This window comes from Echinops telfairi, unplaced genomic scaffold (genome assembly GCF_000313985.2).
Source record: "Echinops telfairi isolate 266 unplaced genomic scaffold, ASM31398v2 ScPeMD7_7424;HRSCAF=8462, whole genome shotgun sequence".
In the NCBI taxonomy this organism is placed as follows: Eukaryota; Metazoa; Chordata; class Mammalia; order Afrosoricida; family Tenrecidae; genus Echinops; species Echinops telfairi.
Genome location: NW_022111324.1, coordinates 66376646 through 66389819, shown reverse-complemented (window position 1 = coordinate 66389819; position 13174 = coordinate 66376646). Strand labels below are relative to the sequence as shown.

The window sequence follows — 13174 nt, the reverse complement described above, 5'->3', positions numbered from 1 at the left end:
AGTGGAGTTCACGGTTCAGGAACCCCACCTTCGGAACAGAACCGAGCTAGCTACTTAAAAGCCTCTTGCTCAGCAAGTGTTTGAGACCATTTCAATCCACCTTCCCATCTGACGGGGAGCACGTGTCTCTGCGGCTCACACTTTTTCTATCTCAGGAGGAAGCCCTCCAGAAAAGCTAACCGCATCTTAGTCGATACTGTTAGGGATGCTAACTGAAAAAGGGAGAGCGGGGGAACTTTGCAGCCACACAGGCTGTGGGAAACAGAGAGGATTGCCTCTCCAGAGCCATTGATTTAAAGCTCACCCAGCACCCGAGCTGCCAGTCCAGTCATCACTGTTGAAACACACAGTTGTCAACTACACCCCGGTTAGCGAGTGCGAACACCAAGAGGCACCCCAGGCCCCGGGCTCGCCCTCTCTGGCCGCTCCTCACATCTCCTTGGAATGGAGAGGCGGGTCACACAAGGTGACAGGGATGGCCCTCGAGCGGCTTGGCACCGCCGGACTGGACTTGACGAGTGTTCAGAATCACACTCCGCATGGAGAAATCCATTCTGACCCTGGACGCTTGCCCCTGGCAGAGACTCACTTACATTTTTACCCAATTACTATTTCTAAGAACAGAGACCCAAAAAAAAGAGAGAAAGAAAGAAAAAAGACAGAAATGCAGAGCCCCGTGGCTCAGCAGCTTCCCAAGCAGACTGGCAAAGGGGCCAACTGTGAAGTGTGTGCACAGGCCTGGAAGGTGGGCGCATGAACGAACCAGCGCCGCCACCGCCACCACCCGAGCCCTGCCTGCAGCAGAACCCGTGCTTGCCCCCTCCTTCCCACCCACAGAAACACGGCCGAACACAGAGGACAAGAGGCAACGTGGAGCATGGAAGTGATTGAAAGTCATCCCAACCGAGGAGCATCTCGGGAGATAAACCAGCCCAGGAGCCAGCACAGGCGTCTCAGATAGGAAATCGTGAGAGGAGCGATACTACAAAGCGGTGGGTCTCAACGAGTAACTCACTGCAGACTACATCGGACTCACTAACAAAACCAAGCACTCGTTGGTTGCCATCGAGTGGATTCCTACTCATCACCACGCGGTAGGACAAGGTCAAACAGCCTGTGGCTTCCCCAGATTGTGACTCTTGACCGGGGTACAGAGCCTCATCCATCTCCAGGGGAGCAGCCAACGGTGGTTTCAAAGGGCTACCACACCAGGGAGTAACCACCGGGCGCCAGGGCACCTGGTAGGTAAGAAAGTTATAAAATACAGGGAACAGGACTCCCACAGGAGAACAAAAAAGGCAGGGGCCGGTGGGTTATTCAGAGCTGAATTCAGATTTGGGCTCTGCTGCTAAGAGCTCTGTGACCAGGGAGAAGGTATTTTCTTCACCGAAACACGGTTTACAGAGAAATCGATATTGCTAGTCATGTTCTACCTGCCACAGGGGGCCATGCCTTAACGTTTAAGGACGCGGGGAATATTGCACAAACGGCCCTCTCTCGTCCCCTTCACTTTTGCTTTCCAATGAGCGCTCTTGGGAAAGAGTGCTCATTGAACTCTTTGGTTTATATCGTAAAGTAACAGTCATCTGTAAAGCTTGTAAACAGCAGGTGACAGTCGGCCTCACTAGAGGGGGCGTTGAAAGCATGGGTTGAAGTTTGCATGCTTTTTGTTCACAGGGCCGGCCGCTGCTTCTAAATCCCCTGGGGCTTTCTACATTCAAATACATGACTACTCATATCCTTAATAGATCCAGTTGTGTTTGAGAAAAGAGCTGTTCAAAACCAAGCCAACCGCTGTCACATGGATTCCAACTCACAGCCATCCTATAGGACCACGAAGGACTGTGCCAGAGGGTTTCCAAGCCTGTCAGTCATGCTGGAGCCCACTGCCCCAACTCTGGCTTTGAACCACCGACTTTTCAGCAAGTAGCCCAGTGCTTAACCCACGATGCCCAACAGGGCTCCTCCAATCCCCTTTTACACTGCCATCAAGTTGACGCCAACACATAGCGAATTTATATAGGGTTTCTGAGGGGATACATCTTTACAGGAGCAGATAGGCTCTCCCTTAGAAAGGCTGGTGGGTTTGAACCATAGATTTTGTGGTTGGCGGTGCCACCAAAACTCCACAAACCCAGTTGAGAGCCCTGTAAATAAACTACACAGGTTCCAAAGAAACAAGGTTGTTGCCATTGTTCTTAATGGCTATCAAGTGAACCCCAAACTCCTGCTACCTCATACAAAGCAGAATGAAATATTGCCTGGCTATTCATGACCTCAAGATGGATTGTGGATTGGCCAGGATTTTGTTTGGCTGTGTTTTGGAAGTTGATCACCAGGTTTTTATTCCTAGTCTGGAAGCCCCACTGACACCTCTTCGACTGCATAACAACACACAAGCCTCCTGTGACCTCCAGGTGAAGCCTGTGCATGCCATTCATTGGTGGGAAATTGAACCCACTCTTCCACATAGGAGAGAATGATACCCCTTTACACACCCGGGAGTAAAATAGTCGGATAAATCAGGCATTTCCTCTGGTGATAAAAATAGTTCCCTTGTCCCTCCCAGAGGACCTCCACCTACATTGAGGATCAACATAAGCCAAACCTTCTCAGAGCCTTAAAAATACTGACTGAGCCAATGCCAAGTTGTTCCATTCCCACACTTCCTGAGCCTGGTGTGGGGACAACTTGGGCTACCGAATGCCTGGAGTGTGAGGATCATCCTTGACGTTGCTTTGTTAGTCTCGTTACCAGAATATAGTGGGCACTCAATAAATGCTGGTGAATTGTGAACTGTCCCAAGACATGAAGGGGCAGACCGCCCAGCCCTCAGATGAACACACAGCACTGGCTCAGAGGAGTTCACACTTGGTTTTAAGGCCAATTTTAAGTGGTCTGGGCAAGTGGCAAAAAGCCCCACTTCCAGTCAGCTGAGGGGCTGAGCCGTGCAATTCACTTGCTCATGCAACACAGGAATATCAAAATGAAAGCCAATGACAATGGCATTGGCATAACTCTCCACAGGCCTCCCTCCAAAACCTCCAAGGAGTGAAAATGTCCTTCTCCCGCTTCTGCTCAGGAAATGTTCATTGGTATTACCAACAGCACGGGGTAAGCTGTGTAGAGATCGTCCAACAAGAACCTGATTTGCTATGTAAGCTTTCATCTCAAAAACCAAACTCTCTGCCAGCGAGTTGGTGCCAACTCCTAGCAACCCCATAGGGCAGGATAGAACTGTCCCTCGTTTCCTCCACTGTAACTCTTTACAGAGTCGAAAGCCCTGTCTTTCTGCCTCAGCGCAGCTGGTAGTTCTGAACGCTTGACCTTGCGGTTAGCAAATCAACGAGTAACCCACCACGCTCCTTAAACACAATAAAATGTTCATTTCAAAAAACAACAACATTAATTAAGCAACAACTTTTTGCCAAGAGTAAGAGTCTAGAAACAAATAAGATATCATCCATGCCCATCTACCTAACACCACAGGCTGACAAAAATAGGCCCTCTGACATTCGAGGCAATTCTTCAACTCTCCATGGAATCTATGGAGATTTGTGGCCTCTATGGAATCACAAGACCAAGATGTCAAACCCCCCCCCCCCCCCCCCGTGACTCTTAGAACATATATCTCATATACCCACCGTCCACTTTTTTTCACATATTGCAATCAAGTCATCATATCACTTCAAAGCTATTCGGGGGGTTTTCGTATTTAAAGTCTGAATCAAAAATTTAGGGCCCCTTTGTGATTACTCAGCATGTCCGAATTCCATTTTGCCTCTCTGCCCAGTTCCCCACAGGAGACACATACGAACGATGGACTTGATATCACTCTGTCAAAGGAGGTATAAACAGACAAGGATACTCACCGAGGTACCCACAGAGCACCTGGGACTGTCTGGAGCACAAGCTGCCCACTGAGCCAGAGGGTGTTGTAACAACTGGGCAGACAGCTAGGAGTTTTAAAAAGCACAGTCATTAGCTATTTGACGGAGGAGAGGCCTTGTACAGAGCTACACAAAGATTCAAAGCAGAAGAGAGACTCTCTGAATGTTCTTCTCATCCCCCCAGTCACAGTCGTCCCTGCTACTTGGGACCATGGGATGACAATACCAGCCAGATAATCAGACACAAAGTATTCCATCAAGGATAGCTGGTCCCAGGTCCAGAGCTTCGCATCCCTTCATGGCCAGAATAGGCATCTGAACTCAGTCTTGCCTCAACACCATACCTTACCTTCCAGATTTAGAGGAACAATGAGCAATTTCTAGGCTGAATGACAAAATAAATACCTGAAACCATGATGTATAGAAAAGGTCCTGACCTACTTGGATAAAACAGAGGCTACTTATTAAAAACAAGACAGTTTGGGTTTTTTTTATTTTGTTTTTTCTTCATTTGGTGGGCCTGGATTTCGGTGTTTTGCTTTTGTTTTTTGTTTTGAACCATCTGCTGTTCTTTTTTACCTTCAATGGGAATGCACCTTCCCAGGTGAGTAAAAAATGCAAGGGTACATTGGGTTTTGGGGCTTATGACCTACACTTTAAAAAGCTAGGTTTCATTCCTGGGATTAAGCGTATATCAGTAGTCCTGACGTAAGGAACTGGGGAAGCCTGTTTTCTTTAAAGTCACAGCAACCAGACTTCGCATCTCGCCCACCGTGTTCTCATACACCAATAATTCGCATAAATTGAAGAAGAAGTATTGCTGAGTGTCCATAGACTTCACTGCTGTAGTCCAGTAAGTCATAAGAGAACGTTTGCATGCAACAATTTGGATTGAAACACCAACTTTGTTGCAAATTAGCTAGGACTCATCAGACCAGTGCTGTATGGAAGCTGTGGTTCCCATCAGATGAGGCAGGGATGACCCTACCGCTGAGGATTTTGATAAGATTGAAATGAGGGGATTTACTTAAGAGTGAGTGACACATAAAAGGTACCCAAGAAATAGAATGATGTTACAGACCTAACTTATTTACTGTCTGCTAGCCTCTCTCTCTCTCTCTCTCTCTCTCTCTCTCTCTCTCTCTCTCTCTCTCTCCTAGCTTCTTACACAGATTAGTAGCCACACACCTTCTGTTCATAGAGGGCATGTCTTCCAGAAATACCACAGCCATGATTCAGATTTGCCTTCTTTTGAAATTAACAAATGCCTTGTCGACTTCTTTGGTGGGGGGTGTCATCTTTGTGCCTTTGGCCACTCACTTTTAAATGGAAGTGCAGGGGTTTTTCCCTTGTACCTTGTAACTTACCTTGTCTAACCTTCTCTAACAACATGCAGCCCACTAACCAGAATGCAGGAAGCTGTTCTCACAGACGTATGAGCGACACCTGCCAGTCAGACCTCTCGAATGGAAAGGAGGCCATCTGCACGGCCCAAGAGGCCCAGCATGCGGTCCCCAGCGCACACAGTCTGCTGTCACCTTGCCGCCACATGCTGCCTCCAGCCACCATCTGCTCCCATCTGTTCCCACCAATAAGCAACCATGTTGTTTATTTTCAGAGCCTTCTCCAGAGTATCACAGAGGGAAAAAGAAACCTCAAAAGACCGGTCAGCAAAGACAGGAAGCTACACTGGGTATAAACTGTTTGTCACAAGATTAGCAAGTCAAACAAAGTTTTCTCATTCGTATCTGATCTTTAAAAGGAGATGCTGAAAGTTATCTTAAATAAGAATCTCACAGAACATAGTCAGATTACTGCGGCAGAATCCACAGAGTGATTCACTTAGCAATACTGGCTCTTCACACCATGGGTCTATACATTTCTTGGGGGGATTTAACTCCTTTTCCTGGGAAACAGCACCTTCTTCAGGCCAGTGTACGTTGTGGTGCAGAAAAAGGACAATTCTAACTGAGTTCAGCACTCTGCAGCCTCCCAAACCATGCAAGTCACAGCAAGTTCAGGCGAGAAGAGGGAAGGGAGCTGTGATCAGCAGCCATTCCCCCAGCAGGTAACCGTGTGGCTGATTTTCACTCAGCTCGAATTTTTTATCTTCTCTCATTTTTTAGTTGATTTTAAGCAGGAACTTTTTGTTTATTTATTTATTTAACTGATCGCGTCTAAGGACAGGCAGTGTGAACAGTTAATAGACTTGGCTGCTAGGCACAGGGGTATAGGCTAGAGTCAACCATCGATACCTCAGAAGAAAGGCCTGGCAATTCCCTTCTGAAATCTCAGCCCTTGAGAACTCACTCAAGCGCATTTCTAATCACATACGGGACCGACAAGGATCCAGACCAACTTGAGCCTATTTGGTCTTTGTAGTGAAGGAACTGGGAATTCCGTGGCAAACCCAGTGCCTCAGATAATAAACACATGAATGGGGTGGCGATATGAGCAATACAAGTATTGTTATTTAGGCTAAAGAACACAATCTCCAGTTTTTAAATAACCGCTTTCCAATCACTGACATGATCGGAGTGGCATCAAACTAAAACCAAACTCACTGTCCTGGAGTCAGGTCCTAGGAAACCTGGGGCAGGACTGCCAGCTGAAAGGTCGGTGCATCAAACTCACCAGCTGCTCCAAAGAGAAAAGATGAGGCTTTTTGTTCCCACAAAAATCCACGGAAACCCACAGGGGCAGCTCTGCTCTGCTTTATAGGGTCACTGTGAGCTGGAGTCACCTTATGGAATGGATGATACATCTTTTTTAAATCAACAAAGCTTTGGGTATAGGTTAAGGTGACCAGATTTAAAGCGGGACACCGTTGACTGGAGGGCGGAGGGGGGGTGGGGGGGATGTTCTTGATTTAAAATTTGGTCTATATGGACCAAATAGACCGTTCCCTAGCTTGTTGTACATTCTTTCCAAAAACCGGAACTTTTTTAAAACACCAAAAATTGGGACTCTCCAGCCAAAAGCGGGACGTCTGGTCACCTTAGTAAAGGTGGAACATGCTTTATAAAATCTATGGAAATCTGAGACGTTGATAGTCTTAGAAGCATTTGAGTGTACACTCAGTGATATTGGGAACTGTGGCTTCCACAAGTAACAGTTCAAAACAGTCACGGATTAAAATATTTGCACAGTTAATTTACAAAGTCACTAAGTGACTATGAAGTTAATTATAAAGGAGTTGCTGTTGGTATTACGTTGGTTCTAAGAATTAAAGTAACGAAAAACAAAACAAAAAATAGTGTTTCCAGAATGTGTTTCTTGAACTTCCCACATGAGAATCACGTGGATTATTAAAATGCAGCTATCTGGAGCTTACCTTAAAGCATTGTGGCTTTGTTATTGTGTGCCCTGAGTCCATGTAGACCATCGCGAACCCTATAGGACAGAGTAGAACTGCCCCATGGAGTTTCCGAGGCTGAATTCTTTATACAAGTTAACCCTGTTGGCGTAAGTGGTTAAGTGTTGGGCTGTTAACCACAAGGTCAGCAGTTAGAAACCACCAGCTATTCTGCATGTGAAAGATGAGGCTTGCTCCTACCAGAAAGATTCACAGTCTCAGCAAGCCTCAGGGGCAGTTCTCCTCTGTCCTATTGGGTTGCTAGGAGTTGGAATTGAGTTGATGGCAGGGAGTTTTTAAGTTTAACCTTTATGGGAGCAGATTGCCTGATCTTTTCTCCATTGGGGCTACCGGTGACTTGGGATGCCCAATCTTCTGGTTGGCCACTGAGCACTTAACCACTGCATTACCAGGAGTTCTTACCTTTGAATTACTAGATGGGTGGGGGGTGGACATTGCTTTGAAATCTGCACTTGTTGGAAGCATTCCTCCTGATACTTTAGCAGGAATAATGCTGAGAACCATTGGTTCTGCCTTTGAATGTAGAATTCGATGTAGAAACACGTTTCAGAAAAATCTCATTTGACTTTACAGCAATTATCCCTAATCATGGTTCCTTGTTCTAAGGAAGTAGTGGTTTTCTGTAATGTGCAAGTGTCTATAGGAAAGAGATAAACTCATTCTTACTGTACTAGTTATGTTACTGTTGCCCGAGATGCCATCAATTTTGAATAATAGCCACCCCACTGATATGGCAGGCCAAACCAATAGTATTTTTGTTGCTGCAATCTTTATGGAAGTAGAATGGCAGGTCTTTCTCCCACAGAGCCACTTGGGTAGGTTTAAACTTCAAGAACTTATCTTGCCAACAGGGCTCCTTAGTGGTGTCTTAAGTAGAATTAAGTATCAATCAGAAAGCTCAATTAAACTCCATGCCATTCCTCTCAACCCTTACACAAACATATAATACATCTCTCTTGGATTATAGTTACATGTGTAAGTGGCTACTCCTATTTCCTCCCAATACTGAACTACAGTAATTCCACTTGAAGAATGGAAATGTTACTGAGAAAGGACAATGTGCTAACCCCAATTGTCAACCTGATTCAAAGCCCTGCTTTCCAGAACCCAAATACGAGTGCCAACAAATTAAATGAGATCCTATAGAACTCTCCACACGTCACCTTCTTATTGATACTCAGGGTTTTGTGGCAATGAAATTCTTCTTAAATCTCTCTTTCTAAGGCAAACTAGCACTAATCCTCTCCATTTCTGGAGCACATGTTCCACAGGAGAAGGAGCAGAAGTTCAGGATTTAGTTTATAATGGTGATATATGTCACCACACTTAATGTCATGCTTCCTACTAAAGAGAAGTAAGCCTCCAGTTAAACTAGCATGCAAATAAACATAATTCTTTTTAAATGGCTTAGATATGAAACCAGGTAGAGGAAGACGCAGGCAAGACAGGGTTTGAAATACTGACACAGAACTCCTACATTGGGTCCCTATGAGCCCAAATCTATTCAATGGCATTGGATTTGGTTTGAGGTTTACCATAAGGTGGGTACTATTGCTTCAAAACCTGAGGGGCCAGTGGTGATTTGACCTTGGTTCTGCCCAGTCACTTCCAGGCAGAAATCAGGTGCTATTAAGCACTCCTACCTCCATGTTCCCCTCCTACCTCCGTGTTCCCCTCCTTAACCTCTAGAGTTCAAAATGTCAAGGAGCGAGCTGAGCTAGTAAGACATGTGCCCACAGAAAGTCTGGACAGGCGTTCAAGTAGACAGTTCTTCACCAAAGACAATTTTCTCCAAGGGAATGCCCTCGGTCTGGAACACCCCCGCCCCCCCCTGCCCTCTGAATGAGATTCAGAAGGTGCCTCCCGCATTTGGAACTTGCTGAGAAGTTCAGTGACAGGAGTTCATGCGGAAGCAAGTAGAAACAACTGGGGTGGGGCTGTTGTGGAGATGTCAAAGCAGAAATGAAAATAAGGTTAAGTCAATCGAGAGGAAAATAAATGAGGGCAAATCTCCGTTGGAAGGAAAGACAAAAGCCCTGCTCCATCCCATAGGCAGAGCCATCCCTGAGAAACTGGAACTCAGAAGCCCTGAAATTAACAAGGCTGAAAGGAACCCAGCACTTAACAATTAGATTCCAGTTCCCAGAACAGCCCCAGTTATGTTTTGGCAACAATGCCTACATTAATGCTGCTCTAAAAATGCACTAGGAAACACACAGTATTCCCTTTTGGATGGTACTGCCTCTTATTTTGGCAAAGACCAATGGCCGTGAGATCATTTCAGGGTCTTTCTTAAAACCCAGGTTTGCATTCTTGTTCACAAAACTCGGTAACAACAAATAACGATTCTATAACAGCCCAAAGTTATGAATGAATGCTTTGGGTTTGGGCTTTGTTTTGTTTTTGTGAACTCGCTTGTCAAGACAGATGTAGTGTTTGTCTGTGGGGTGGGGATGAGATACAAGAAGCCAAATGAGCAGGGCCAAGGTCTAAGTCACAACATTTTTCCTTTCCTTTCATGAAACCAAAATGATGCTCTAGTATTTCCTGACAACAACTAAAAAAACAAAACAAAACAAACAAGCCATCTCATTCTCTCCCAGTGCTGCTCCATGACGTTTCCTTACGAAGCTTGGTATCTCTGCTTCAGTGATGGTCTGCTTCCTAATTACCAACACATAAGCAGCTAGGAAGTCCCAGGGAGCACAGATTTGTGGAAAATGCTGGTGTGAGAGCAAACAGCTGCCTCAGAGGGTTGGATAGGCTTTCAAATGATTTCCAGAAGGTTTGGGCTTCACACTATCCAGAGAGAATTTTCCATTTGCCTGAAGTTCCTCACGTCTTTGTGGTTAAAGGGACATGTAGGCCACACATCCCTAAACCTCTCAGGGAGCAACAGAGCCCAGTGCTCCTTGAGAGCATGAAGAGATGGTGCCGTTGGGACGGTGCTGGTCTTCTTTACCACACTGAAGGCGGCCCCTGTGATCTGCGTCAGTGAGGGCATCAAGTCCTCCTCCCTCTCAGCAAGCAAGGTTGTGTCACCTGCAGATCGCAGCCTTCCTCCCAGTTTTCTTCAGATAGCCCAGCATCACTGATTATTTGCCCAGCATACAGGTTGAATAAGTATGGTGAGAGGGTGCAATTGCTGACCAACATGGAACCCAGCAAACTCAGAAACCATCTTGGACAGCAGATAATGTTGCTAATACCAACAAGGTGATCTCGCTAGGTGGCCTCAGGAAAGCCAGATGTTAATGAACTGAGAGAATGGTTGGGGCCATTAGCTACCTGTGGCCTGTCCTCTTTGATAACACCTCCCAAGTGGGCCTTTCGCCTCCTGGAGTCCTTGGAGGGAACCACCTCCTGCCTCCCTGTGTCTTCCTCTTCCAGAGGCCTACTCCCTAATGGCATTCTGTAGCCGCAGCCTGTCCTTGAATTAACATCAGCAACCAGCCAGTATTTGGTGATAGAAGTGAAATGAAGTCTACCCCAGTCTCACCAGGGCCGTCTGACTTAATTCTGCCTTGATTCCAAGTGTCCTGGTTACTTTCTCAACACAGACAATGGTGAGGGGAGTTGATGAGAGACAGGGCATGTTCAAGAAGGGGTTGAAACAGGCTTTGTTGTTGTGAATGGCCTCCAAATCTTGGGGATCCTGTGCGAAACGGGGAACAGTGCTGCCTGGCCCTGTGGCATCCCCACGATCGCTGCCAATCCCATCTGATGACTGGTGGCTGCGCTTGAGGTACACTGACCAGGGACTGAAGCTGAGCTTTTCCCATGTAAAGGGGGAATTCTGCCACGGACCCTCCACCACCTCCCCTAGCTGCACGGTCTACAGAAGGCCCTACAGCAGGCAGACTTTTGGGAGCACCTTCCCCTCCCCCTTTGATTGGATTTCCTACTCTAGGACCCTCAAAGATAAGGTGGCCAGATTTTAACATTGGTAAAGCGGGACACCATTAATAAAACTCACATCCTGCCGAAATAGCCACATGGCAGCCGAAAACCGTATACCCTAGCTTGTCGTGCATTCTTTCCAAAAATCGGGACTTTTCTAAAATACTCAAAGACAAAGTGGCAAGTGATAAATGACATCTATGTATACATACCCACATATACACACACACATCTTCAGTGAGATCAGTGAAAAATGCTTAAGCATTTCCCCCTAAAAACATGCCTATCTTTGAGACAAACTGGCAACACGCTAAGATTAGAAAACAAATAAACAAAAAGCCTGGAAACCAATGGACTAAAATTGCATGAAGGAGCCCTGGGGTGTAGCGGGTGGCCAGTTTTGCTGCCCACCTCAAGGTCAGCAGTCCGGGGAAAGAAGAAGCTGTGTGCTCTCACAAAGATTTACTGCCTCAAAAACCCTCCGGGCCAGTTCCACTCTTCACTACAGGGTTACTATGAATGGTCTCAGTGGCAGTGAATTGGGTTTGATTGTTGTTGTTGTTGTTGTTGTTGTTGTTGTTTTGGTGTTTGAAGCCTGCATACTAATACACTCTGACAAGGAGGATCTCTTGTTCCAAAGATGTTATTTCCAGATGGCAGTTCCTAACATGCGTCACATAGAAAATTTTTCTGGGGACAGATAACATGTCTCCACTTAATCTTCTTTTTCATGTGCTTTCCAGGACAGCAGTCTGTCCTCTGTGCACATGAACCACTGTTCTTCCTTCTGCGTTATCTGGTGTCATTGATTCTATATGTTTTCCTATTTGAGTATCTCTGAAGTGCAGATTGTCTCTTATGGGCCACAGCATGCTGGTTCTGTCTTGATAAAGCACAAAATTCTGTCTTAATAAAGCACAAGGTGGCCTCTTGAAAGCAGTGGTGCCTGAGACGAGGGAACAACCACCGACATGTACAGAAAACTCTCTGAGAGGCAGAAGGACTTCCTTAGGTAAGCACTTCCTTACACACTTTAGTGTCACGTATTGTTGTGGTTGTCTTTAAAATCAGGGAAAGTGAGGTTGGGTGGTATGAAAGGGCTTCAATTGGGGCTCTAAAGCCATTCATGGCAGAGCCAAGATCTGAATTCCTCAGGAAGCAACTTCAATGTCAACGGAGTGGTTTTAATAGCTTACCCTGGGAGAGTCAAGTTGCTAACCTAAACAAGACCACTTTTAACCACTGCCAACGACCTGGAGGAGAACTTCATGTCTCTGATGCTCCTGCTCCCCTTCCAGCCTCTGAGATTCCACTGATGTGACTCCCTTCTTCTCATTCTCCCTGCACTTATTGGGTCTGTCTGGATCTCAAGTCTGTGGTCCCTGTGTGACACCATCCTGACTTCCCAAATAAATTATCTGAAAAAAGACAAGATGAATCCTCTACTCATCAAATGCATCCAACCTTTTATGAAGAAAATAGTTGCAGTGAACAGCCAAAACCAAAAATCTCCATGAATCACAGTGTTTGGATCATCTACACACAGAGCTAAAAGCTAGATGTGTTAGATGCAAGGAAAAAAGACTCAAAGCGAATGATGATGGCAACAAATGTACAAATGTGCTGGACACAATGGATGGATGGATGGTTTGTGATAGAAGTTGTATGAGTCCCGAATAAAATGCTGAAAAAGAAAAAAGACTCAAAGCTGAGCCCAAGACTTCTGAGCTTTATTTCATTTTCTAGGAAAGGACGCAGAGTTCACGGACTTATCTTGAGGTGGGAGACAAAGAGTCACCATGAGATGCACTGCTATATTGTTTTGCAAGAGAGAGACAGAAGTGGTGCGCTCCATTTCCTGGTGTCCTTATTAGGGCCTCTGCTATCTACGGAGGAGTCCTTAGGTGGAGTCTATGTTATCTTCGGAGGAGTCCCTAGGTGACTCAACGACTCACTGAAAGGTTGGTGGTTCAAATCCACCCAGAGGCACTTGGGAAGAGAGGCCAAT

The 13174-nt window shown here is 46.0% G+C and overlaps 1 protein-coding gene across 2 annotated transcripts in view; it reads right to left on the bottom strand.

Moving 5' to 3' along the window:
- TGFB2 (transforming growth factor beta 2) overlaps positions 1 to 13174 on the bottom strand; it is a 100914-nt gene that overhangs the window by 78462 nt on the left and 9278 nt on the right. The window contains exon 2 of one of the 2 annotated variants that reach the window (XM_004699902.2): positions 3873 to 3956. The exons of the other annotated variant lie outside the window; for it this stretch is intronic. Within the exon in view, the coding sequence (XP_004699959.1) occupies positions 3873 to 3956 (84 nt within the window). The remainder of the gene's footprint in view (positions 1 to 3872; positions 3957 to 13174) is intronic. 2 annotated transcript variants of the gene reach the window in all.